The sequence below is a fragment of the Sturnus vulgaris genome, chromosome 5 (genome assembly GCF_052056855.1).
Source record: "Sturnus vulgaris isolate bStuVul1 chromosome 5, bStuVul1.hap1, whole genome shotgun sequence".
NCBI lineage: Eukaryota > Metazoa > Chordata > Aves > Passeriformes > Sturnidae > Sturnus > Sturnus vulgaris.
In genome coordinates, this window is record NC_142247.1 from 20,337,678 (window position 1) to 20,364,494 (window position 26,817).

Consider the following 26,817-nt stretch of genomic DNA (forward strand, 5'->3'; position numbering starts at 1 on the left):
GCTGCATATTTAAATACTGGTATCATCCTGATGAACCAAGGGAAGACAGAGGAAGCCAGGAGGACTTTTCTGAAGTGTTCAGAGATTCCTGATGAAAATCTGAAAGATCCTCATGCTCATAAAAGCTCTGTTACCAGCTGTCTTTATAACTTAGGAAAACTTTTTCATGAACAAGGACACTATGAGGTAAGACTCCTGAATTGTATATGTTTATAAAACCTTCATATACAAATAATACATACTGCTTCCACCCAGACTGTCAAAATATATCACATGCATGAATTGATTTGATTTCACCAGATCAAGATGAGCATTCTCTACAGAGAATATTTGTTCTCTATAGCCACTGGTGTAATGCTGTTAATTAGCAGCATGATGTTCTCATGTCAGAGTCAACATTAACAGTGGTCACATCTGATATGTGTTAGTTCATTGGTTTTGGCATTGTACCCATAGCTGGTGTGCAAGGATAAAACCTGATTAAAGGCCAGTCAACCTAAAGTATAGAGGCATTATAATTCAAAACACAGTAAGTCCATCTTTAGCTGGAAAAGTGCAATTATGCTTGCAGTTAAGTCTCCAAAAATAAGACTCAGTTGAAATAATTTAAAACTTTGGTGACTGAAAGCATCCCATTGTGTGTTATTTTCAGATAACTTGACCTAAGTGGGTTGGGTATTTTTAATAAATTGTACCCAAGCAATCCCATTTCATTTATACATAGAACTGTGACTATTGTGATTCCTCTCCGTTTTCACTGGACATTCACTTGAGGTTTGACCTTTAGCAGTACTTGAAAGAAATTCATTCTGTCTTTGCATTGTCAGGCATACTTCAGAACAGGAGTTGTGAGTGGTTTTGATCCATGTAAAGTGTTCCTTACCATGACAGTTATGTCAGCTGTTTAAGATCAGGCATGCACAAGCTGGACAGATTCCCTGTCATCTGTCTGCTGCATCCAGCTCTGTCAGATGGAGTTACTAATTGGTTAAAATACAGACAGCTAATGCATATATACAGAGAAAAGCAGCATGTTGTCTGCACAGGAGTTCAGTACCTGCAGATATAAAAGCTTTTAAGAATCTAAAACTTAAGATTTCTTCCTGGTGGTCATTGCTGCCTTCACAGGCTGTGCCTGTTTGATGCAGAGCTAACAGACTGACCAGCAAGTGTCCAAAGTGGTGAATGAATAAATGTGTGATCAGGTAATTCAAGACAGCGTATTTGCAAAAGGATTCTAGTTCTGGCTTTCTTGACTTTATAGTGCATCTCATCCTTTCTGTGGAGCAGACTTCAGTTGTGAGGATTATGCTTTGTTATTATTTGGCAGTAGACTATGATTTCTTTGTTTTTAGGTCACTTAGTGTAGTTAATCATCAGCATGTCCTTTGTCTGCCATTCAATAATACTCCATATTCTTTGACAGCCTATAGAATTTTATATTTATAAACTTATCAGTCATTAAGAGTATGAAAAAATGTTCTTGTTACTTTTGCCCAGAAAAGAAGTTGCAATATTTGAACTAATTTGATCTCTTGTCCATAAGCCTCACTGAATTTGGTAAAATTCTGGTAAAAACCCCACTATTTAAAAGGAGAAATCTTGTAATTTCTGTGTCATTTTTTATATGTTTTCTTTATACCTTTCATTTGGGGAAGGAAGATAGTTTGGTTTTACTTTCTATGTGAAAGGATTCCTTTTAATTTAGTGTTTTCCCTCCTGTGTGTCTCTTTTCAGGAGGCCCTTACGGTTTACAAAGAAGCAATACAGAAAATGCCCAGGCAGTTTGCACCACAGAGCCTATATAACATGATGGGTAAGTGCACTGTTAGTGTTTCAGAATGATATTTGAGGAGTCAGGGTGAAACAAAAGACCTTATCCAGGGCAACTGGTGCTCAAATTAATGAGCTAATAAAACACAAAAATAATTACCTTCAGTACAAGCCAAACTAGGTTCAGAGCTTAAATGCCAGCAACTGCAGTGCTGGACGAGGTACAATAAATGATTAGACTGTTAGACACTGGATGTCTTTAAGAATGTCAATGCAGCAGTTTTACATTTAGAATGCATGGATTAGTGTTCTTCTTTGTCTCTAGAATCTCTCCTCCACTACTTTGGAGGCCCCATATACCCACGTGTGTGGGTGTTAAATGTTGAAATGCTTTGTAAACCAACAAGGCAAACAGACCCAAAGAGATAGTTGGGCTTTTTTTTTATATAGGTTGTGCTAAAACTGATTTCCAGCTGATGTACTTAAGTTTAGATGTCTACAATGAGAGAATTCTTCTTATTTTTCTTCCAGGACCTGCTATCTGTCCTTCAAAATTTTAAGAGTCCTTTGAGTACTGCAAAAAAAGTCAATTTATCTGTAGGATGTTTTTGTTTAACTTCAGTTTCTCATATTCTTCATCACATTTTTATATGGGATATATTAAACAGATAAAAGAAAGAAGATAATATGAATTATTACTTATAGTACTCAGATCTGAAAACAAGAGGGCTGGTTGTTATTGTTCCAGAGATGCTTGTAAGTGTAATTCTCTCTCAAAGCTCATGTGTTTCTGCTAAGCAACCTCAGTGCTTGGCCCAGTATTCTCTTGTTTGAGATAGAAAAGGATGTAAAAGCCTTTACTTTAAAGTAGTTCAAAGTGGAGCAATTAAAAATATCTGTGGAAGCAATTAGGATCAACAGGAAGCATATGGGGTTTTGTGTGGTTGCCTTCTGCCAATGCCACGTATACAAGGGAATGTATTGGTTGATACCAATTGCTTTTACACAGTTCTTGACTACTTATTCAGGAAAGACATCTTTCATTAGTATCTTACAAGTATTAGGGCACAAGAAAAAGTAAAATTATAGTTGTAACTGATGTTTGAAAAATGTAAATGGTAGATTAAGTAGTTCTCTTGCCACAGTGACAAAGTATCTAATGGCAGTCTAAACAATTTCTTAGCAGTTCATACAGGTCAGTGGAGAGTTACTTCTCCCTGAACACTGTGCTTTACCAGATTGATGCCAATAGCTAAAATCCATAAATTGCACAAATTGATTATTATATATACTTTTGCTCACTGTCAGTCTTAGTGAAATTATAGTTTTATCAGTTTTTATTTACCAGCATTTACTGATCAATTTGGTGGTGGCATCAACAGTAACCACTGCTTACTATTGGTCTCTTATAGTGACTGCTAAAATACGCAGCAAATTCTCTGAAGTTTGACTGTCCTCTTTAGTGTAGATACATTTGTCATAATTTTGATAAAAGTGTTCCTCAGAATAAAAAATTGGAAAGCGTAAACCAGTGCTGTTTCTAGCATGCAGTGCTTTTCCCATTGCAAAGCAGGCTTGGGCTACCCTTTTTCTTTTCCAATGAACACATGCTACCTTTAAAACCACTATGACCTATAAGTTTCTTCAGTCAGATTTTTCTTTTTTTTGTTGTTGTTTTTGGTTGCTTTTTTAGGTTCAGGAGATCTTTCTCAATTTCCTTAGTAAGCACAGTCTGTGATATCCAAGGTCACTCTGGTCCTGGGGTTTGCATTTTTCAACTCACAAAAACACAAAAGACTAGCTCAGTCCTTTGCCCAGGCTTGGCTCCTGTTACACTTCCTCCCTTCTCTCCTTAGCCCATACTCTGGTTTCTGCTTCCTTTAAGCAGCTGCCAGCACTGGATGTCCTGGTGGCACAAGACATGGTCAACTGAGTGTACCTCAGCTCCTTATGGAGCTCTGAGAATTTCAATTTAACATTAATGTAGCTTATATTTGTATTTTGGTTGAGGTTGTGATGGCAGCTTTTGCAGGGAAGACAGAACTTATTTCACACTGATTGCTGAAGTGTTGCTTGTAGTTATGCTGCAAAGGTAATCCACGAGGCTACATAAAGTTGGGTGACTTGAATAGAATGCAATGCAGCTGTACTAACAGGACTCAGACTGATTTGTTCAAAGCTGTCCTGGATATGTCTAGATAAACCTACATGGCTGCATTTAGTCTCTCCTATCTGAGATGACAAGACAGAGCTAGGTAGCTCTGCTTCTTTATAGTGGAAAGAGAACCATACCTCTGGGGAGTAATGAAGCCCTTCTGATTTAGACATCTATTTAAGATTATACATGTAATCCCTGCAAGCATACTTCTCCTCTAAAAGGAACTGACTAACCTAGTAGCTCGAGTTGGGTGAGATAAATCCTAAATACCTTTTCAGTCATCTCTTTGCTTTTTGTGTGACAGGAGAACAAGGCGACTGCATCTGTTATCAGGAGTGCATCCGCTTTGCAGCTCATACAGTGTCACTGAGTATCAGAAGGCCGCCTGGAGTGTTTATTTCTGTTTTGATGTTCAAGACAAAATTATAAACATGTTCGCTTTAACACTTTCTTTGATAAACAGCATTACATAAACTTGTCTGCCCACTTCTTGCCTTTAAAAGGGAGACTAGAGGAACTGAAATAAGCCAGTCCTGTCTCATGTGCTTGTAACTGCATAAACCTGACTGAGCTGTCCTCACTCCTTGTATGCTCATTGCTGGAGAGGAAGCGGGAGAAACTGGGGAGTGCTCCCCATCTGCTTGGGAAGTAGCAGAAGGAATTAGTCTTCCCCATTTCTTTAAATGTGGGAAAAGTCTTTACAGTTTATCATGAAATTCAAGAAAAGTCACAGTTTGAGGATTAACTGCTATGGTTGTTATTGTGATGACTATTCCCAGTCTCTGGCAATCTCTTTGCTTGGTTGAGTGGCACACATATTGCTACACATTGGCATATCATATAAGGAAACAGTGTGTCCTCTAATTTTTAATAACTGCTTATTCAAGTAATTGACGAGTTTTGGGAAGGTTTTTTTCCTCCTTTACGATGTATATGACCTACTTGAAAGAGAATAAACGGGAGATGAGCTGTTTAAACTGAATCAGGTTTGAACTCCAGCACTCCTGAGTGCAGTAGCATTAACACTCCAGCACTGCTAAGCCTTTACACCACCTGCTTTCCCTGTTTGTGTTACACTTCTTTTCCTGTGCTTGCTTCTATTGGCCTTTTGCTCTGACAGCCTCAGTGACTCATTCCTCTGGTGTGTCAGTCTGCCTGACAGACTCTCATCCTTTAAAACACTCTGTAACTTGCCTCTTACTGGATGAAAGAAGTATTGGGGCTCAAGAAGCAGGCATCCATTTGACTTTGCATTATTTTTCATGGTACAAAAGGCAGGGCTGTAATACCAGCATCAGATGTTCTACGTTTGTGCATATGAGAAAGTTGCAGAGAAGATTTTGGTCTCCTGTTGCTGTGATTTATTTTGCCAGGTGTGCAACAACTCAGCTAAGGAAACCATATGTTTCTCTGGCATTGTACCGAGAAATAAAACCTTTCCATTTTTTTTTCCTTAGCAGAACCCAAAACAGCTAAAAATTGAAACTTTAAAACTAGAATCAAAATAATTATTCAACAAGCTGTATAAGGTTGGTTTGGTATTTATTTTCTGTATACCATATTGCTTTGATGTAAATTAAAAAGTACGTGCTAAGGTTACACAAATTAATTTGCTTGGCATGGCAGCTTGCACTACAAAGACAAGAGTCCAGCTCAGCTGTATTAAATAGGTAATATATTTTGTTTAAAGTTTCAATTAAAGCCTGAGGTCAAAAGATAAAATGGTCCCTGCGGGATCTTGAACACTTTAATGCCAATATTAGGATTGCTTAAGGATCAGCCTCTGCTCTAGATGTCTTTTGCATTCCTTGAAATCTGATATTGTACAGTTGATTGTATTACATTGCTTTTAAAACCACACTAGCCCACCTGCTACAGTTATTCATACTCCTGACAGTTAAGTGGTGTGAAGTGGACCATGGAGGCTTTATTTAAATACCAAACAGTAACAAGAAGGATAGTGGGATGGCATTGTTCAGGTTTAGATTGGCAAGATACTGTCAAAAAGACAAATGTCTTGATTGCACTTCTTCTGCCCTTGCTAACTAACATCTGAATATCTATTTTCAAATGCACTTCAGGCAAAGCCTTACAAACATTTTTTATGAGAAATGCAAGTCACAAAAAAGCTAACTTTGCAGGAGTGAATACAGTTCACGATGCACAAAGTTTAAATTTCTCCTTGAGAATCTGCTGGACTGCACACGGACAGAAAACAAATCATACACAAGTGTACAGTTCAGAAAAGGGGAGCCAGATTTTACATCTGGTGCAGAGGTTTGTATCATAAGTACAAAGGCTTAGCATGCAGAGAGACTTTCAGTGTTGATGATTATAACATAGCTATCACTTTACTTGATTATGCTTTTGGGTGGATGTGGCTGTTTCTACAAACCTGTTAATATTGTTAAGGCTCCTATCCCATTTACCCCTTGCTCCCATTAGATGTTTTCTTATTGAATTATTTTGAAATAGCGTTTAGAACTCCAGGAAACCCTTTGGTATAGTTTTACTGTGCATGCTGAGCAACACTTAATTTATAAGATGCAAAGATGATTAAGCTGTGAAATACATACCCCACATCATAACTTATGCAGAGTATGGTACCTGCACTTATTAAGCTTTAGTCATCAGTGTGCTTCCTATGCATCTCATGAAGTTTTACTGGTAATTTCTTACTCAGTGTACATTACAAGTATTTTTTTTTTCTTTTAAAACTAGCTCAGATGGAAAAAGGGTGGTTTTTTTCTTCCATATGTACATTTTATTACATGTTCATGGAAATAAGAATGGTGTCCTCTCCAGTGCTGATGGGAATAAAATGCTCGGCTTCCTTCTCTCCCCCTTCCCATCCTCATTCTGATCCTTTAGCCCTTCCCCCCTGAGACTTTGCAGACTGTGGTAGTTTATATCTGGTGTCCAAAGCTAAGTAGCTAAGTGCTGCATCCAGCTGGCAGCCAGTCCCTGGTGATATTCTGCAGGGCTCAGTATTAGGGCCAGTCGTGTTTAATATCTTTACTGATGATCTGGATGAAGGGATTGAGTGGTGCCCTCAGTAAGTTCACAGATGACACTAAATTGGGTTGGGAGTACTGATGTACTGAATTGCAGTGAGGCTTTGCAGAGGCACCTGAACAGACTGGATTGATGATGGGACAAGGCCAATTGTATGGGATTCAATAAGGTGAATTGCTGGGTCCTGTACTTGGGTCACAACAACCAGAGGCAGGGGAGAAGAGTGGCTGGAAAGCAGCCCAGAGAAAAAGGACTGGGGGGTGTTAGTCACCAACAGCTGAACATGAGCCAGTGTGTGCCCAGGCATATTGGCTTGTGTCAGAAATAGTGTGGCCAGCCAGACCAGGGAGTTACTGACTCTCTGTTCTCTGCACTGGTGAGGCTATACCTTGAATCCTCTGTCCAGTTCTACGCCCATCACTAAAAGGAAGATATGGAGGTGCTGGAGAATGCCCAGAGAAGGGCAATGGAGCTGATGAAGGATCTGGAGCACAGGTCCTACAAGAAATGGCTGAGGGATCTGGGCATATTTAGCCTGGAGAAGAGTCAGGAGAGATCTTACCACTCTCTTCAACTACCTGCAAGTAGCCACATGGACGTTGGTCTCTTCTGCCAGGCAACTAGCAATACAAGAGGAAACAAGAGCAAACTGTGCCAGGAGAGGCTGGATATGAGGAAGAATTTATTCACTGAAAAGGTTGCCAAGAATTGGAATGGGCTACCCAGGGAAGTGGTGGAGTCACCATCCTTGGACGTGTTCAGGAAGTGACTGGATGTGACACTTGGTGCAGTGATCTAGTTGACGTGATGTTTAGTCAAAGGTTGGACTTTGATTGATGTCTGTCAACCTAAATGATTCTGTGATTCTATGACTCTAAATATGAATCTTCAATCTGATTGCAGTGTCCCCTGGTTTTTTGACTTTGCTTTGAGGGAATCAAGCTGGATAGGAAGGTTACAGTAGTGGATTGCTGGAGATGGTAATTAATTCAATGTTTGAGAGCATGTTTGTTTTTTTTTCCCCCCAGGTTCCCAGATTTTCTTAGTTTTATCTCTTTGGACTATTGATCTATATTTTAATGTGAAATGCGTGAGTTTTCTTACGTAATAGTCTGAAAAAGCTGATTCTAAGTATGAAATGCATTTTTATTTTAAATAAACAGGGTTTTACATGAAAATAAGTATAATCACAGCATTTGCAGACCAAAAATATGGTCCAATACTGAAAATGGACTACGGGGATCCCAGTTAGGCATGATTCTAATGGAAAGTGCTTCTATTAATAGAGTTTTAAAGAAACTTATGCTGGCATGAAAATGAAATTACCTATCTTGTGTGAGCTCAATGCCTCTGTTTTTGTCAGTATATGTCTTTCACTGGAAGCCTTTGTACAGCAGGAAACAGCTGTGCAATGTCCATGCTGTCCCATGCTGCAACTGATGTTATTTTGCTTTTCATTTATATCTGTTTTCTACTTTAGGTATTTTCCTTCAAAAGTAGCTTAGTGATCTAATTAAATCAGATAAGGCTTTGCTTCAGCTAATTGAGGCCTTTAAGAATTTGTTCAGCCAAAGTAAATGTGGATTTACTCCCATCCATCAAAAACCCCTATAAAATACAATACATTTCTTGAAATCTTCAAGGAGATTATTCTGTAAAAGGAAAAAAATTGACCCACAGTATGCTTGGTCTGTGCAGAGCTTGATGTTCACTATGTTCACTTGCTTCAGCTGTTTCAAGGAAGATGTGCATGCACTGCATATTTATAACCAAAACTGTTAATCTGTTGCAGTATATCTTATATACATAAGAGTAGTGTAACATCAAATTGTGCTTCCAGATTTATTATGTTATTTTGTGCACTGGTACCAGGGGGGAAAAAGAGGGAAATTGCATATCAAGAGAGGTGCATTTACGGTAAGCACATCTGCTGCCTTGATTTGGACAAGAAAGCTGCACAGTCGATTATCAGAGACACAAACTCCTCGTGGTATTGTGACACACAGGGACACAGACCTCTCCATCATTTTCTAGTTGCTCATACTCCCAATTAAAAGAAATTATGGAGAAATTAAATGTAAATCCTAATGGAATGTATATATTAGAGATTTTTATTTTCAAAGGGCATCTCAATCTTCCTTTTTGTTTTGACATCTGGTATCTTGTCCACATCAAATTTTATGTTTTCTATATTACAGTTTTACCACCCAGAAATTTGAGGGGCAGATAATTAGCATATGCAAGGATGATGCAAGGCAGATTTACCCTGCACTGTCTCCTTTATGGAGATACTGTTTCAGTTGTCTTTTCAACAGTCTTTGGGGTCCTAAAAGGAGGACCACTGGAGGAACATACCTTCTTAATCTGAAAGTATGGGTACCTTAAAGCTGTGGAGATACAGTGCTTTTACATCCACAGTACTTTCTGATTAGAAAGTCTGTCATGCTCCCTACCAGAATAGGGCCTTTGCTTGGTATGACTACCTGAAACAGAGAAAACATGAAATCAAGAGATGGGAGGTTAAGCTAGAACCATGTAACATACATTCATGTAAATGCTACCGAATTTTGCTTTCTTAACAATACGTGTTATGTATTGGAAAACCTTGTGTCCTTTTTCTTAAATTTGTTTTTCTTATAAACACATTCCACTTAATTATCAAGTAAAATATTAGCCTTTAGGAAAAATGGCTGCTAGCAAGCTAATATTTTTTTAGCATCATTATTTAATATAAATATTTAATGTTTATTATGATTGTTATGGGGGTTTATTTATTATTAAGTATCTGTTAATTATTGTTAATGCTATGTTAATCAAATATATTTAATTATAATTAATATCCTGGCATGATTTTAGTGGGGAGTTTTTCACTGGTTTATTGTTTTTATGGGATTTTGTTTAATTTTATTTTAAAGGATTATTTTTAAATTCCAAGGATTCTGAGGAAATATGGAAAATACTGTTGGCGAACAGTAGTTTTGCAAGTAGTCTCTTTGTGGCAAATAAAATCCACTTGAGTATAAGGATTTTAATTTTTGTGGTGTAAATCTAGATAAAAGGTATCAGATTTCTGATTTCTTTGAAAGTATTAATAGAAATGTTAATGAACTTTTTATGCACTTCTTTTAATGATGTTTCAGTGGCATATTAATGTTTTTCTTTCACTACATTAGTAAATGAGAATTACAGTTTAATAATATATGATCTTTCTAGTAGAATAAGACGAGAAATTAGTTCATAAAACTCAGAAAATATTAACTGAACTGACCTCTGTGAAGCTGGAAAACAGTTTTGAAATAATGATTTGGTCCCATTTTACTCCAGTCACCTACTGAATTATTACCACCATTCATTGTGCAGGCAGTGCTGCACATGTCTGTGTTGATACAGATTAGGGACTGGGAGTAACTGATCACTTATATCTTAAGGTTTTCACTGCCATGAATTTCTTTCTCTATTGTTGTTACCTCTGTTGAACTTTACAGATCTGACAAGTTTTATTAATAAAGTGTCCATGTGTGATCTTTCAAATCTTTAGCATGAGATTTGAAAGATTTTTGCAAAAAAAAAAAATTGTTAAAGTAAATATAGAAATCTGCTTATGTGTTGGTTTGCATATTTTCTGCCAATGGACACTCTTGTTATCTTTTTAATGCCTGAATCATTTGTGTTGCAAGTTTATAAGAGTGCATGATTGTAAATAGCAAAAATGATTTTTCTTTTTTTAATCTCAGACACACAAATGCATCCTCAATTACAGAAATCAATCTATACATGTTTTCTCTGACATTTTGTTGGAAAATTATCTCAAGGTGGCATTAGCTATTATTAAATTGCATCAGCCTAATGCATAAATTCACTTGATTGAATTAATGGTTCAGTTACCTGTTGCTTGATTCTATTCTGGGTTTTGAGTATGGCAGTGGTAGGAGTTGTTGCCAATTTTCAACTTTTTCTTCATTAAGAAGATGGAATTAATAACAGCCCCTCTAACAGTGCTTTCTTCTGTAGTAATCAATGTTCTGATCTGCTTTATAATGTAGGAATTCCTGGTACAGGTTCCTAAAAAAAAATGTTCAACTATAGAGAATTACCTGAAAAGAGTCACAGAATCACACAATCAGCTGAGTTGGAGGACACCCACAAAGGACCATTGAGTCCAACTCCTGTCCCTGCACAGGACTATCCCCAAAGTCACACCCTGTGTCTGAGAGAATTGTTTGGACTCTTGAGCTCTGTCAGGCTTGGTGCTGTGACTGCTTCCCTGTGGAGCCTGCTCCAGTGCCCAAACACCCTCTGGGTGAAGAACCTTTCTCTAATATCCAACCTAAACCTCCCCTGACTCAACCTCAGGCCACTCTCTTGGGTCCTGTCACTGGGCACCAAAGAGAGGACATCAGTGCCTGCCCATCCTTTTCCCCTCCAAATGAAGTCAAAACTGCCATGGAGTGTCCCCTCAGTCTCTTCCAGGTTGAACAGCCCGGGTGACCTCAGCTGCTCCTCATATGGCTTCCCCTCAAGGCCCTTCACCATCCTCATTATCTTCTGTTGGGCACTCTCCAATAGTTAAATATCTTTCTTCCATCATGACACTGGAAACTGCCCCCAGCAGTCGAGGTGAGGCTGCCTCAGTGCAGAGCAGAGGGCACAATCCCCTCTCTTGCCCAGCTGGTGATGCTGTGCCTGATGCCCCCCAGGACATGGTTGGCCCTTCTGGTCAGGGCATTGCTGACCCACATTCAGCTTGCCATTGACCAGGACTCATTATGCTGTGCTGCTTTCCACCCTTTCATTCCTCCATCTGTCTGTACATCCAGGGTTGCCTCATCCCAGGTGAAGACTCTGGCACTTGCCTTTGGTCAGCTTCATATGGCTGGTGATTTCCCATCTCTCTGGTTTGTTGAGGTCTCTCTGCAGAACCTCCCTGCCTTCAAGGAAGTCAACAGCTCCTCCCAGTTTTCATCTGTGAAACTCAGGGGAATACAGTTTCTTTCTTTACAGTGTAATATCAAGATTGACACCTTGTAGCTTTGTTTCTAGGTGCCTCATTCAGAAAAGTCCTCAAAGTTTTAGGAGTTCAGTTTGTGAAGTAGTTGCACTCCTAAAATCTATTAAAAATTGAATTTGCAAGTACTCCAAAGTTTTTAATCTCTTATATCAGAATCCATAATGAAAAGTAGATGAGAACCTTGGATCTATTTGATATTTGGCAGTGTGTTCAGCCTTTGCTACCCACAGATAATAGTTCCATCTCTTATGGCTGCTTACATTACTCTTAAAGCAGCTTGTTTTAATTGCTTGAAACTCTGCCAAGCTGTAACAGGTTGGGGTGGAATTTTCCACTTGAAGAAAAGGACAATATGGATTCCTCATTTCCTGTATGCTAATGAAGCAGGGGCCTGTGGGAAAAATAGTATGCAATCAAATAATTAAACATTCTGCATTAAAGCATGTGGCTAGGGAGGGGAGTTGAGGGGAGCATACAGCTTGGCTTCTGACTTCTGTCTTTTCAACACTTAATGACTTTGTTTTGTGCAGATAATGTTATGTCACTTACTTGTGGGTGCTGACATAGTGAAAAAAATCACATGTGATGTTACTGTCACTGAATTTAATGTTCATGTTCTTTTGGGGTTTTTTACTTGTTTGGATTTTTGGGGTTTTTTTGTTTTTTTTTAAATTTAGCCTGGGTGTTTTTGGAGGGAATTGTTCTGTCTTTTTGACCCTAAACAGCAGCAGAATTACTTGAGTGCTTCTATGTGTGTAATCAGATATCCAGACCAATGCATGACTACGAAATGCTATGTAGATCTTTGATTTGGAACAAGTAGGCTTTTTTCCCAAATATGGATGTAAGCCTCTAAATATAGCAGGCTTGTTTGAAAAATGTCTATTTGTTCTTTACAGTCATGTTGGTTTCCCTTAGCCTTGGCTCAGTCAGCATGACTTCTGTCTCTACATCATGCTCATTTTATCTGTGGTCAGAAGTTCGGTCATTTTGCTTGCACCACACCCTAACTCCTGAAACTCAAAACTTAAGTGCCACATTTTCCTGGGATCCTTCTTCTCTGGTGACAAAGACAGAAAAAAAAAAACTGACTTGGCCTTGTCCAATTTTCTATTATGAAGAAAATCTTCCATAACCTCTGTAAGAATTCAAGATAAAGACATAAAGTAGCCCCTGTGCTATGAGTTACTTGTTTTTCCTCTTTGAGAATCTTTTTCTCCACGTTTTGGATGTGTGGTAGTTGGCTTCAATCTTGATTAAAGAACTTTGGTTCGTCTGTCTCCCTGGTACCATCACAGTTACTTATTTCCATGTAACTGGAAATTTCCTCCAGAACTGGAGGCTGTGACTCACCTTGAGGAAGCCTTAGCTGATCTTGGGTCAACTGTAGTCTCTTGGTCCTTCAGTAGTAGCATTTGATAACCTGTAACTTCATAATTTTTGGAAGATACTTAGTCATTTATTAGAAATCGATCAGCTACTGGGAAGATGAAATCCTGAATCTTTAGTGGGCATTTTCAGTGTCACTGACCTAAGCAAGGGCAAGTTTATATCCAGAGTCCTTGTGAAAGAGCTGTGTAAATGCAGTGTTAATCTGAAAGCTGTTATTCTTCACCATTACATACTTGTTTCATATTGATTGTTTCCAACTTTTGAGAAATTTGTTTGCTTCTTGAAGAAAAAAGACTTTCTTGCTGTGTATGCTAAACGCTTTCTCAGAAACTTCGTAACTACAGTTATCTAACACTAACATATAATATATAACATATAACATATAATATATAATATATAATATATAATATATAATATATAATATATAATATATAATATATAATATATAATATATAATATATAATATATAATATATAATATATAATATAATATCTTTCTGACATCCCATTCATATATTGTTCTTCAACATTGCCTGCCTCAGCCTCTCATTGTAAAGTATTTCACTTTGAAAAGCGTCCAGTTTCAGTCATTTTGTATGTGACTTCTTAAGATTAGCAATTTTTAAATAATGGATGCTATGTTTTAGTTTAAACAAGTTATGCAGATGATCTAATATAACTACATTCAGAGATTAGGTTTTTTTAATGTCTTGCCCCTCCCTTCATTATACTTTCAGGACTGTTTTCTTAAACTTCCCTAGTTTTTGAAACAAAATTTAGGTCCTTGAATTATTCTGATTAAATGCAAGAATTTTCCATGTTCTCCCTGCTATTCCATGCTTTGCAATGTAGAGAGATGAAAAAGAAGTAGTTTTTTTTTGAAGTAGATGAGGTAAAAGTTCTGTTACTTTGAGACTTTTGTCTAAAGCTTAGCAGGTGGTGCTCTCTCTGGCAGTTCTATTCCAACAATAGTTTTCATCTCAGCTATGCTATTTCAGCCCTAATGAGACCTTAACATAATCTCCTCACTCAAGTGTCTCCAAGGCTTTTTGTGTCTCGGTGTGGTTGCAAGTGTTCAAATCACTTCATCTTCTTCTAGATCTCTGCACATTTAAAACATAGAAAAGTACAAGACAAACAAATTATGGAAGCCTTGAGAAATTTGTGGCATTCTCACTGGCATTTGTTTGACCCTGCAGGAGAAGCCTATATGAGGATGAGCCGGCTGCCCGAAGCAGAGCACTGGTATGTGGAGTCACTGCGATCCAAGAGCGACCACATCCCAGCCCATCTCACCTATGGAAAACTGCTGGCTCTCACGGTGAGTTTATCAGCACCTCCTGGGAAGTGGTCTCAGGTCCTTTGAGTAGGTTAGGTAAAGGGACAGGAAGGCTTAGGCCTGAAAATTGTTTATTGTCTTCTTTGTCACACTGTTTCAGTTCTTCCTTTTAATTAAGGCTTTGACAGCGTTGGTTTTTTTTTTTTTTTTGGTGAGACGTTGCATCTATTCTTGAGGTAGTACCAGCTCTGTGCTGGAAGAAAACAGTTCTAATGGCATAGGAACTTTGTAATGCACAATAAGGAGTTCTCTTGAAAAAGCCTTTGTTATAAGTTCTTTGGATGATAAGTAATGGAATTAATTCTGTAAGATATTCAGGGCTTTTGTAGAAGCCTATGAATGGGTGTCACCTATACTTTGTGAATAACATCTCATGCTTTGAATTTGCACTTCTTGAGGAATATCTCTTTGAGCATGTGAAAGGAACTACTCAGCTATTAAGAGCTAGTTCTAAAAAATCAGGAGACTTGGACTTCTTTATTTCTGTAAAATCTACTTAACTTTTGATGCAGGTGTGCTTGTAGCTTTTAACCCTATATGATAGTTACAGCAAAGTGCCAGTCCCTCCTTGATATTGACACATTTTGAAGATGAAAGTAGATTTCCATTTTATTAATTCAAATAATTCTGTTTTAAAACTGTCTTCCTTCCATTTGTTCTTCGCACTATGCACCCACTGTTTACCTTCTTCTGGAATAGAACTACAAATAGGTTGTACAGGAAAATTTCCTTATGTACCTTGCTTTTCTAGGAGATATCTTTGTACCTTGCACCTAAGAGTAATAGCAGAAAGTCAGATTTTTGACACGAAGGTGCTAATTTATTGGAATTGCGTGGGGAAGTGTTGTGGTTTAGGAATAGTATTTCCCAATTTAATGTTCCCACTGTAACACTCCAGACCACACGCTGCTCTGGCACTACTTCCTCCCACTGCAGCAGGCTGGAGAGGAGAATTGGAGACACAAAACGTAAAGATCATGGGCTGAAATAAGAGCAGTTTACTGCAAACAGTAATAAAATAAGAAAACAAATAGTAAGAGCAACAGTATTAATAATAAAGTGTACGAGAGAGGCGAATGATTCAGATGGGAATGCTCTCAACACACAAACCCCTGGCAGTACCTGATCCTGCCACCCTGCTCCTTGATCCAGAAGCGACCCCTTTCCTGGGTGGGGAGGCAGTGTAGAACAACCTCTGGGTCCTGGCCATGCCCCCTTCTGGGTACTGCAAAAATTAACCCTGTCCTGGACAGGACAGGAAATAAATCCAAATGTTTGCTACACACACACACCCCTATCCTGGTACTCCTCTAGTTAATTGTTTTGACTACTGACTGTGTGAAATATGAGGTCTGTTAGGGAAAGTCTTGCAGGGTTCTGGGAAACAAGGTCTCACAGTTTTCTTCAAAAGAACAAAATCCCCAAATCCGAGAAGTGTAGAGATATTCTGAACCACTAATTTATTTTTTTTTTTAATTCTGTCCCCTCATTATGAAAGTGCAGGTATAGGATTAAAGTTTAATGTTATTATCTCAACTTTTAGAAGGAAGCAAGGAAAAATCTGCTTGAGTCCTTACAGTAGAATTGAACTGTTTACATTTGTCTGGGGATGTAAATAGAAGATATGTGTGTGGGGGATTGTGCCCTGAGCATCTGAGCTGTGTTTGTACAATTATGTGTCTCAGCAAAGAGAAAAACTGTATACAGCTTTGAACACTGAATACTGTACTATGATAGGCAATAAAATACCTTTCCTTTCTCAACAGACACTTGCTTTCCTATACTTGCTCTGTGCCATAAATGTGGTTTATTCTCCTCACATTTGTTTGTTATTATTTCTTGACACTTTTTTTTTGTTATTACTCATGGCAATTATTATTATTCATGGCAATATGTACAATAGGGTTGATGTCCATTCTATTGGCAGCAGTATAAACTGAAAAGATGGTGCTGATGTCCTGTTGACTTTCAGGACTTCATAAACATATAGCAAGGAACATTATGATGACAAAGTATTTACAGATGGCACAATATTTTTCTAACAGTTACTTCATTAATGAAAACTAAATTTCCTTTATCTTTGAGCTATTGAAAATTGACATTAATTCCAGTTAGTTCTTTGAGCTACAGGTCCAAAAAAATATTTGACACAAAAATACATGAAGAGATTTGGCAGTAAAATATATATATGTGGATTTTGTCTCCATTTTCGTCATTTAATCAGTTTTGCAGGTTCCTGTCTGCTCAGTGATTCACAAAATGAATTTTGTCTAGTTTCTGGCATATGGAACTGTCCGAGTATTAGTTCCCATCACAAATACATAATTTCTGTAACTGACATGCTTCCTGGAAGTCTTCATAAACTTCCTTGGGATTTGGATTAGAGGTGCTCCCTTTGGCATAGTTATTTCAGCCCAATCCCAACCTAAGCTACCACTGTGATTTATTCTTCTGTTACACTTTGCTACCTGGGTTAATGATAATTTTCTCACAGCCTGTAAATTTAGGAAAGAGAAAAGCCTACTTCAGTTAGTTTTTGGATATTAGAGATGTGTTAGAGGCTTCTTTGCCATCTTCTGTTGGAATCAAACCTTTGAACTTTTTACAAACCTGTTTCTGAATATAGGTACTGAGACAAAACTGTTAATAACACTTCTCTGTGTGTCTTTTCTAAGAGAGAAATACGAGAGATTAAATAGGAGACTGATGAAGTGAATGTAGGTGCTAATATAGATAGAAAATTTTTCCATCAGTGAAATTGGGGATGTAAGGGAGGAGAGGAGGTGATTTCCAGACAAATTCCTAAACTGCAGCCAAAGGCAATTCTAATATAAAACCCCCTAGCAGTAAACTCGGACCCGTAAAGTTCACAAATTGAACTCTGTTTTACTTCCTTACTTTAATTCCAAAGAAGTTGGCTTAATTTTAACCTCAGCTTTTCTGCCTTCTCAAGTCTGTTGCCAGTATTAATGCTTACTGAAAGCAGCATCACATAGAATTAGAGATTCATTTAGGCTGGAAAAGAGACAAGTAATGCCCAAATGGACTTGGGCATGCTGCTATATATTTGGGAAATTCTAGACCAGCTTAAGAGCTCCAGAGGAATAGCTAATGAATTTACAGTCCTGTTACCTAATATCATAAGTCACAAGAATTTCCTAGCTCCTATATTAGTTCATGTTATATGTTTATATCTAAGAATTACAGCTCACTAGGCTACAATTTTCTTGGAAATATGTTAGGACAGCATAATTTAGTGGTTGCAAATCATGATTAGTAGCTCAGTTACTAGAATAATTGGAAAATAGCCAGTTGTCTGGGGCTTAGGATTGTCCTTGTTTTATGTTTTTGAAACGACATGTAGCTCTTTAGAACTGTAGTGCTTTAGCATTATGTGATTTTCATACCTTTAACTTGCTAAGCTGCTTAAATTACTTGAGGAATTTATTTTTCAATGTGACATGTTAGTTGACATAGCCAATCTTCTGGTAGCTTCGTACCGCAGCATCTGAGCCTCATCCCCTGCTTAGGTAATTTATTTCTACATTACAAAGAAAAGCATAATTATTAAAAAGGATTTAAAATTGCAAGACTCCCAGCTTTAGGATAAAAATGAGTCTGTCAAAATGTCAGTCCCAGGTGATACCTTAAGCATCTACTGTAATACATTTTCCATTATATGAGCAGACTTTCTAGAAGAGAAGGCACTGGCTGTTATGCTAAAAAAACCATTACAAGTAAGGCTTTTATTTTTTTTTTCTTCCTCTCACTTTAGTAGTCTTAAAGAGAGGACTAAGAAATCGTCTGGCCTCTCTGCCATCAGTCAGTGGTTGGTTGTTACAGTAGCATGCTAGTTTGAGAAGCTTCATTTCAATTAAAAATAAATGTTTTTAAGGGGTTCTTTAATCTGTTTTGAGTGAAGTTGAGCCCACAAATGACCCTGCATAGTTTGCAGTAGTGGCTCTACTTGCTAAAGTACTTAGGGACAACCTTATATTGTAATGTTTAGTGTGTTGCATCTAGGAGTTACAGGCTTTGCTATATTTCTCTGGAAAAAATTGCACAGTGTTTTCTTGCATTTTGCATGGCTCCACACAGTGCTGTTAATCTCCTGTTTTTTACAGGCTTGGAAAATCACCCAAAGTACTGTAAGAAAAATTTACTTTGCCTTGTAAAATTTCAGTGCTGGAGCTCCAACTATTAAATTCAGCAATAATCATCCTAGAAGATTCCTTATAATAGAAAATATTTTATTTTAAAATGTTTTCTTCAAAAGGGGATTGGGAAAAAGCAGTCATAGACATGAGAGAGACAGGCAGTGTTTTGGATTAATATAAAAGTAATATAAATATTAATATAAAAGTAATATAAAAGGATTGTGACATTCAAGTAGCAACATTGAAGTTTAGTACTTTTCTTAAGTTTTGAGATAATTGCTCATTGAATGACCATACTTCTGCCTGCAATTGATTGTTGCTTATGCTTCTGACAAACAGAAGGCCAGTTAGGTATCCTGTCATTTTTACTTAGTGCTGATATTACTCAGTGTTGCTATCAAATACCCTACTGTATTCAGTAATTGGTGCAGCACTTGACTGTCATCTCAAAACAAATATAAATAAATGACAATGTAGAAATAAATGGAAGATAGGAAGAACAGAAAAGAATGAGACAGCAGGGGAAAAGGAGAATGGTGTACAATGAATAGATTAATTCAACATTTGCTATTCCTGTAATTACTTGCTGCTGGTGTATCAGCACAGAAAGGAAATTTGCATTTCTGTTGGAAAAATATGTCATATTGTCATCTTTAATGTCACCGGTTCATTACTACTTTTTTTTCTGTCTCTTTAGATTTACACAAATGGGAAGGAAGCAGGAATGAGGGAGAACAGTCATGATGTCAAAAGAATCGTGACTGTCTTTAAGAGATAGCAGTTGAAATGCTCTATGTTAAATCTAGTCGTGATCTTCTAGAACAGTTTCTTCTTTTAGTAATCAACTCCTCCTTTAAAGCAAACAAAAATATTTTCAGTAATACTTAGGGGACCAATAAATGCCTTCACATAGAGGAATCTTTAATTAGTGAAAAGGCATTTTCTGAACAGGTCCTTTTAATTAGATCAGCAAAGCTCTTACGTATTTTGTTTTGGGAAACTATATCTCTTGTCTGTTAGTACTGCTTCTAGGAAGATTTTTTTTTTAATGAAAATTGGATATGTCAGTTAAAGTCACATCATGACAATATAAAAATGACATTGAATCCATGAGAATGCCTTGCCTAAGAAATCAAGTTAAGCCAAGCAATAGCCACTACTGCCTTTTTGTCTTGTATTCAGTTTGTGTTTCGAGCCTGGTACAGACACCATGAGCTTTCTTGACATTTGAAATCTGTTGAGGGTTAAAATTGGTACATGCACAGGTTGTATTTAGTTCTGAGTTTGAAAAATGTGAGTTGTTTTCATTTTTATTTCCACCTTACATGCAATTCACTTGCAGGGACTAGAAGGAAGGGGTTTCCCTCTTCAGTGGGGAAAATCAGGTTTACTAACTTCAGAAGGGCGAGCCCTTTTTTTAAAGGTTTAGTTATCTGGTGTATCTGGAGCTTTAACACCTCCAGTCCAAGTGACAGGATTTCCGAACTACAGAAGTTTCAATAGCTGACATCTATTGAACTCATATTTCTTCAGAGGCTGGCTGTGTGCCAGAAGTATTGCATCCATAGATTTACTTTCCAGTCCCCTTAGGACATGTGTTTGGCTGCATGCCAGTTGTAATAGAATTAATTGTAAAACAGAATATTTTCGTTCAAATATGGCATATCTGTTGAGTTCATAAATGACTCTGGAACAGGTATTTAGGCACATGACCCCTCTCTAACCTCCTTTAGGGATCTCATCTTTGGTATCGTGTTTCTAACTTCCTGTACAGGAAGGGGGGAGCCCTAAACTTCTCACTTTACTCAACATAAATTTAAAGCTTGTTACAGAGAACAGCACTGACACAGGATGAACTGCTTTCATGAAATAATCACAGACTGCTTTGGGTTTGGAAGCAACCTTAAAGATCATCTAGTTCTAACCCACCAAAAGAGAGGGGGTTTTTTGTTACATTACATGGTTGAATATAGTTACTGTGCATAGTAATTTTGTCAGTAATCATGGAAAAATAAGCCAAATTTAGCTTAGAAGAAATTCATAGGACTCAGTGAAAACATCGTGTGAAAATACTGAATTTATATTCTACTGGCTGGCCAGTAAAATATGAGCAGACATTAATACACTTCTTTATCAGAAAATATAAAATGTGGTTTAAGAGTGAACAGAAAAGAAAGGGACTAACCTGGAAATTTACTTCACATTTCATTACATATTTTTGATACAAAATGGTCAAAACTTAATGACTGAAGTGAACATTTCAATAGGGGTTTAGACAGTAAATAAATCACAAGGTATGGAATGAAATCCGTTCTTTAAAAGTTTACTTAAGACTTTACACAATATTTCTTGGTTCCAACAGTGATATAATGAGGTAAATTCCTTCTAGACTTCAAGTTACCACAAAAGAAAGACTAAAATTAGATACATCATTAAAAAAAACCCCTCCAAACAAAAAACCCCACCACAACAGAACAACTGAAAAAAGCAAACCTCCAAGGGGAAAAAAAAATGCCTACATTTCTTTTCTATATTGTTTTGAATACTTTAATAGAACAAAAATTATTTTGGTGATAGGAGACACATAAACCAAGAAAATGGATGTTAAATAGCTTTAATATATTATTGATTAATTTGATATGTAATGCTTGAAGAAAATTCCACCTTAATAGTCTCTCAATCATGTCTCATACCAGTGAAGTTTTGAGCTGTGCTTTAAATTTCTAGATCTATGTGTCAGTTCATATGCAGTGGTGTCACATTCAAAAAAGCTTAAGCTGCAATAGATCCCCACCAAAGTCAATGGGCACTGTTTCAGTCTCAGCTCTCTGGTTATCAAGCCTTTAATTATCACTGTAGATGTATACTCAAGAACACAGTTGATGTTACTATTCTCTCTGTTAACCTTGGTCATAGAAGAATCACACTGACTGCAGCAGTATCTCAGTGTTGCTAGTAGATGAATTTTTACTCAACAAAAATCTGCATGTGTTTGAAGGAGGAGTAATGTTATATATTAAGATGGAAGTGAACCACTTAAGGTGCAAGTAGAAGGTTAAACTAAAATAAGAGGTTGCATTTTACTGATTCTATTAAGGCTTATTTCCAAAAGCAACTAGGTTATGTACTGGGTTATGCAAGCAGTATGCAATGTACTGGATTGTGCATGTGAGGACCCTTGTCCAGTGAAATGACTGGGAAGGAGAATGTTAGTCATGGCCTCAGTGACAAAGTTACGTGGCTGTGTCATGCTGGGCAATAATGAGAAAGTTGTTTCACATTTATTATAAAGTTTAATATATGGTGAATTACCTTGAATTGGTAGATAAAGATTTATAGTGTAATTTCCTCCAGAGTAATCCAATTCATGCTCCCATACACTGAGATGGATTCTCTGCCATGTTTGATTGTTATTATTTTATTTTAATAAAGATGAGATGAAAAAGCAGGATTTGTCTCCTTAATACACAGGAAGTATAGAAACAGAGATAAATTTTAGACCTTTGATGTTAATAATCCAAGTCCTGTATGTTTCAGTTGGTCTAACATTTCACATACGAATTATTGTTTCAGATATTTATATTGTAATTCAGAGTGAAGAGGGAAGAGTTGTAGAAATAGCAGCAAAATGAAGGAAGACAGAAGAATCCCTTTAGCTACTAAAGACTAGATATTAAAGTTGGTTTTGAACTTCTAATATTTAGAACTTGGGTGGAGAGCTTGCCTGCATCAATGACATCATTGTAAGATGCTACTCCATAGTTCCTGTTTCATTAGTGCAGCTAAGTAAAAACTTTTGAAGAATTTATTACTCAGTATCACACCATTTAAGTTGTGTTTCGCCTCACAACTTTTGTGAGGCAAAAGGAACTGATTATGAAACAGGATATGCAGGTCTGCAATAACTTAAACATGGAAAGGAAGTCACAGGTTCAGTTCAAACTTTCTTACTATCACTGAATAGTCTCTGATTTTAAAATGTTCTAGAGGAAGAAAAACCATGTAACATAATACTTGTTTTTCTCTATTCAGTGTGCACATTTTAATCAAACGTCCATTAATAAATCTTTTCACAATTCAATCTGTTTTAATAAAAAAGTGAATGCTTGCCAAAAAAACCCCAAAAAATAAAAAAACAAAACAGATGTGGAGAGTGACAGTCAACTGCATTTGTGGCATAAATTAAGTTCTTTATGCAATCACATTATTAGCAGTTAAAATTGGTAAAACTATATTGAAGAATGAAATCTGTGTCCTGCTGGTAAACCCTTGTAAGTTTTGAAGAATGATGTATATTTTTGTCATAGAAAGTTGATTCAAGTTGCAGAGACCACCTAATTTGTTGAACCACCTTACTGGTTGCCACTGTGTCATCATAGTTTCCACAGGAGGGTTATTCAGTGCTGCTCAGCTGTATTAGTCTTTCCCAGTTTTACTACCATTGCAGGGTCCCTGGGCCTCCAGCAGCCTGAAGTACAGCAGCTGCCTCAACAGGAATTTGGCACAGTTACGAGAAAAGTGAGGAAAAAAGAATCGCAGTGGATATCGGAATGCTGGTTTTGTCCTTGGCTTTTTAATATTTTAAGGATAAATACAATCTTCTACTAATGAATGAACTGCCCTTAGCTGGCTCTCTTTCATTTGTTCTGGTGATCATAACAGTAATTTATATTTAATTTGTATCCCAGATAATCTGCATGTCTGACTATATTAGCAAGCACAGATACATTGTTTTGCTCTCTAGGGAAGAAGCAACCCACAGAACAAAAAACCTCTTGCAGTCAACTGCAAAGAACTGGTCTTAAAAATCAAGCTCCTGAAATCATATTTAAACAATTAACAGTTTGTCTTCCAAAACTGCAAGCACCCAGTCATTCTGATTTAGAGTCTGCATGATTTGTGGAGGGTGAGGTATTTCTGAAAGCCATGACAACTTATGTGTTAGAAGAGCCCTGTATTACTTACTTGCAGTTTTTAAACTTTTTTTTTTCCTTTTAAATTTGTTTGTGTTGCTGGAAGATGGTAATCAGGGGCAATTCATCTTTATTTGGGCATGAGACAGGGGAGAAGAGGACTGATGTTTTCTTTATTAATGGAAAACTCTAGGAAGTTTGTCCTCATTATATGCTTTGGGTCCAGATCCAGTAAGGCAAATATCAGCCAGTCTTCCAAATCAATTATTAAAGTGTCTTCATCATGTTCAAGTCCTTTTCTTCAGCAAAGAGATTGGCATTGATTGTTTTACGATTCTGTCTTGTTAGTCTCTGCACTGAAAAGCCATAAATATGCTAATGCATCTGTGCAGAGGATCTCCATTAGGGCTTGGGACCACCCACTCATTTCTTCTGAGGAGACCAGTAGCTGTCATATAGCACCTTTTCATTAGCTACTGACCTGGACTGAATCTAAACTGGTGACCAAGAGGAGAAAGGTATTTTGTATCTCATTATTAATCCTCAGGGCTGTCAAGTATTTTCAGTAAAATTTATGAATAACTTCTTTATCCTTCAAGTAAGTCTGCTGTCATAGGGTTGTAAACTTAGAATTTTTGCTTTGTAAAATTGCCAGAGCATGTCATTGTGCATATATGACTGCAAACCCTGCTGCTAGAAATTGGGAGATTGCCAGTGGCTCTCAATTCCTGCATTTGTATGGGTCAATACATGTAACAGTGAGCATGCACACCAAATGCCTTCCTGCCCCAAATCAGTATTTTTCAGCTGTATTTCTTTAAACAATTATTTGGATTTTCTTAAAAAGTTATGATTTTATTCCCTTCTACCATCTGTTTTATTTAAGACTGAGAACATATGGTGGGAAGAGGACAATGACAGGGTTACTGTCAAGTAAACTGCACAGTGTCTGCATTCTGTTGGGTAGTTAAGATATATATTGGATAATCGAAAAAAGGTGATAAATACTAAATTTTTATTGTGAAAAAGCCTGTTTCTGTCAAGTGATTGTATTTTGCATATTTTGACACAAAAATAATGTGTATTAAATCTATGTTGAGGTATTGACATTTTAGCAGTAGACTGCATTAAAGAGGACACTTTAGCTGGTATGATGCAAGGTTCCTCACAATGCCAGTCTGCAAGAAAACTTCCATTAATTTTTTAAAATATTTTTTGACAAATGTGAATAAATGAAAGTGGTGGCCAATGTGAACAAATGGAGCTTTGCTGATTGTTTTTAATCAGATACCTTTATGTCTTGGTTGATGTCATTAAAGATTTTTCTCCCCTTTATCTGTGAAATGACCATTTGAGCCTGTAAATAGCACAGTTCTTTTGATGTTATGTATGCTGGCACCTGTCATCATTGTATATTGTAGGTCTCCTGACTAGCCTGAACTTGAATGCAGTATGCCATTTGGAAAGTGCCAAAAAGAGTAGAGCAGTCATGTATTTTTGGTGATTCTAGTAAATAAAAATTAATCATGTTTGACAAATGTTTGTGGCCTTATAGTTCTGTAGGTAGAAGCTACAATTTTATGACTGTATTCAATGAACTGTGCATTGATGTTCTAGAAATAGACACAGAGTGCAAACGGCTAAAACTAATTGTGTTAGTCTGTTAAAAAAGGCAATTATGCAAAATCTGTAGATGTTCATTCTGTCAGTATTAATGATACATATGCTTAGTGCCTCTCATTTTGAAGCCTCAATGCCAGACTTAGATAAGCCATTATAACTTTTGCTAGACCACAATTGCTAGCCATCGACTTAAATGTGCAAAATTAAGTGTTTGATTTTCACCTTACCCTGCCAATTGTTTTAATTGATGATAATTTTATTTTGTACTTAACTATAGTTACATGCTACTTAAAAAAAAATGTGTTTTATAATATATATGTGTGTGTGTGTGTGTGTGTCTTTACTGCACTAGTAAAAGAGGGGAAATCAGATCTGGGCTATGTGTCATACAGTTTTTTGTTTTGGGCTTTTTGTTTGTGGGTTTGTTGTTTGGGTTTGTTTTCTAAAAAAGGATGAGCCACTGCAGTATAAGATAATGTACTCTCTCATGTGGTTGCACCATTTGGTTGATAGGAACCTTGTGCCATGTGGATTAGGCTTTAAGGAATATGGATTTACCAAAGAAAGTTCACTAAATAATAAGGCTGAATTCTTACCTCCAATGAACATGCATTTTGTGAAACTGGAATCCTGTAAACGTTAAGCCATCTCGTATCTCTGCCAGGATGATCTCTTGAAATGTGGCCTCTCTGTTGGTTTTGGTGGAACCTGGTCTTCATATAGTTCTTGGTGTGCTGCACAACTTCCTTCACTCTATTTTATTGTCTCTAAGACTCCAGAGGGAAATACTGAGAATCTAAAGCAGCTGTAATCATGAGCAGACCTCATTATTATTCCTATGTTAACTTGTGGGATAGTGCAGGATGTATGCCATGCCTGTTTCCAGACCACAGAACTTGAGAAATCCTATATGGCTGTATCTGTGCAATAACACCCACGGCAACTCGAGAGGTGCAGACCACAATGCCTTTCTTCCACAGGGGTTAAGCTTAACTGTTCTTTATTCTGCAGGCTGCCTGTTTTACAGCACAAACCACGACAGCTAATTTTGTGGGGATAGGGATAAACAGGTTGCAGGTGTCTTACTGAATATGTGATAGTGATTTGTGTTTGTGTATCAGACTAGACTAATCCAATATCACTGTTTTTTCAAGAATTATGACCAGTAATGGGTCTGCTCTGGCACTTCTATACCATAATGGAGCTATAGTGATTTGTTGATTCCAATGATAAGGAAATCTCTGCCTCAAAAAACGTCTATTCGTTTTACCATCAGTTCTGTTAGGCTTTGATTTTGTTGGTTTTGGGTTTTTTTTCCCTGACCAGTTGTCATACCCTTGACCATTGTCTTTAAAATTACAATTGCTATTACAGTTGTTTTATGGTTGTCAGAATTGATTTCTGATAAACTCTGACTTTCCACATTAAAATCAGAAATAA

The 26,817-nt window shown here is 37.1% G+C and overlaps 1 protein-coding gene across 1 annotated transcript in view; it reads left to right on the forward strand.

Annotated features, from left to right (window-relative positions):
* The window catches only part of TMTC2 (transmembrane O-mannosyltransferase targeting cadherins 2), a 233,093-nt gene that overhangs the window by 161,996 nt on the left and 44,280 nt on the right, over nt 1-26,817 (forward strand). Inside the window, exons 6-8 of the mRNA XM_014888760.2 lie at nt 2-186; nt 1,738-1,816; nt 14,545-14,666. Coding sequence (XP_014744246.1) covers nt 2-186; nt 1,738-1,816; nt 14,545-14,666 — 386 coding nt within the window. The remainder of the gene's footprint in view (nt 1; nt 187-1,737; nt 1,817-14,544; nt 14,667-26,817) is intronic.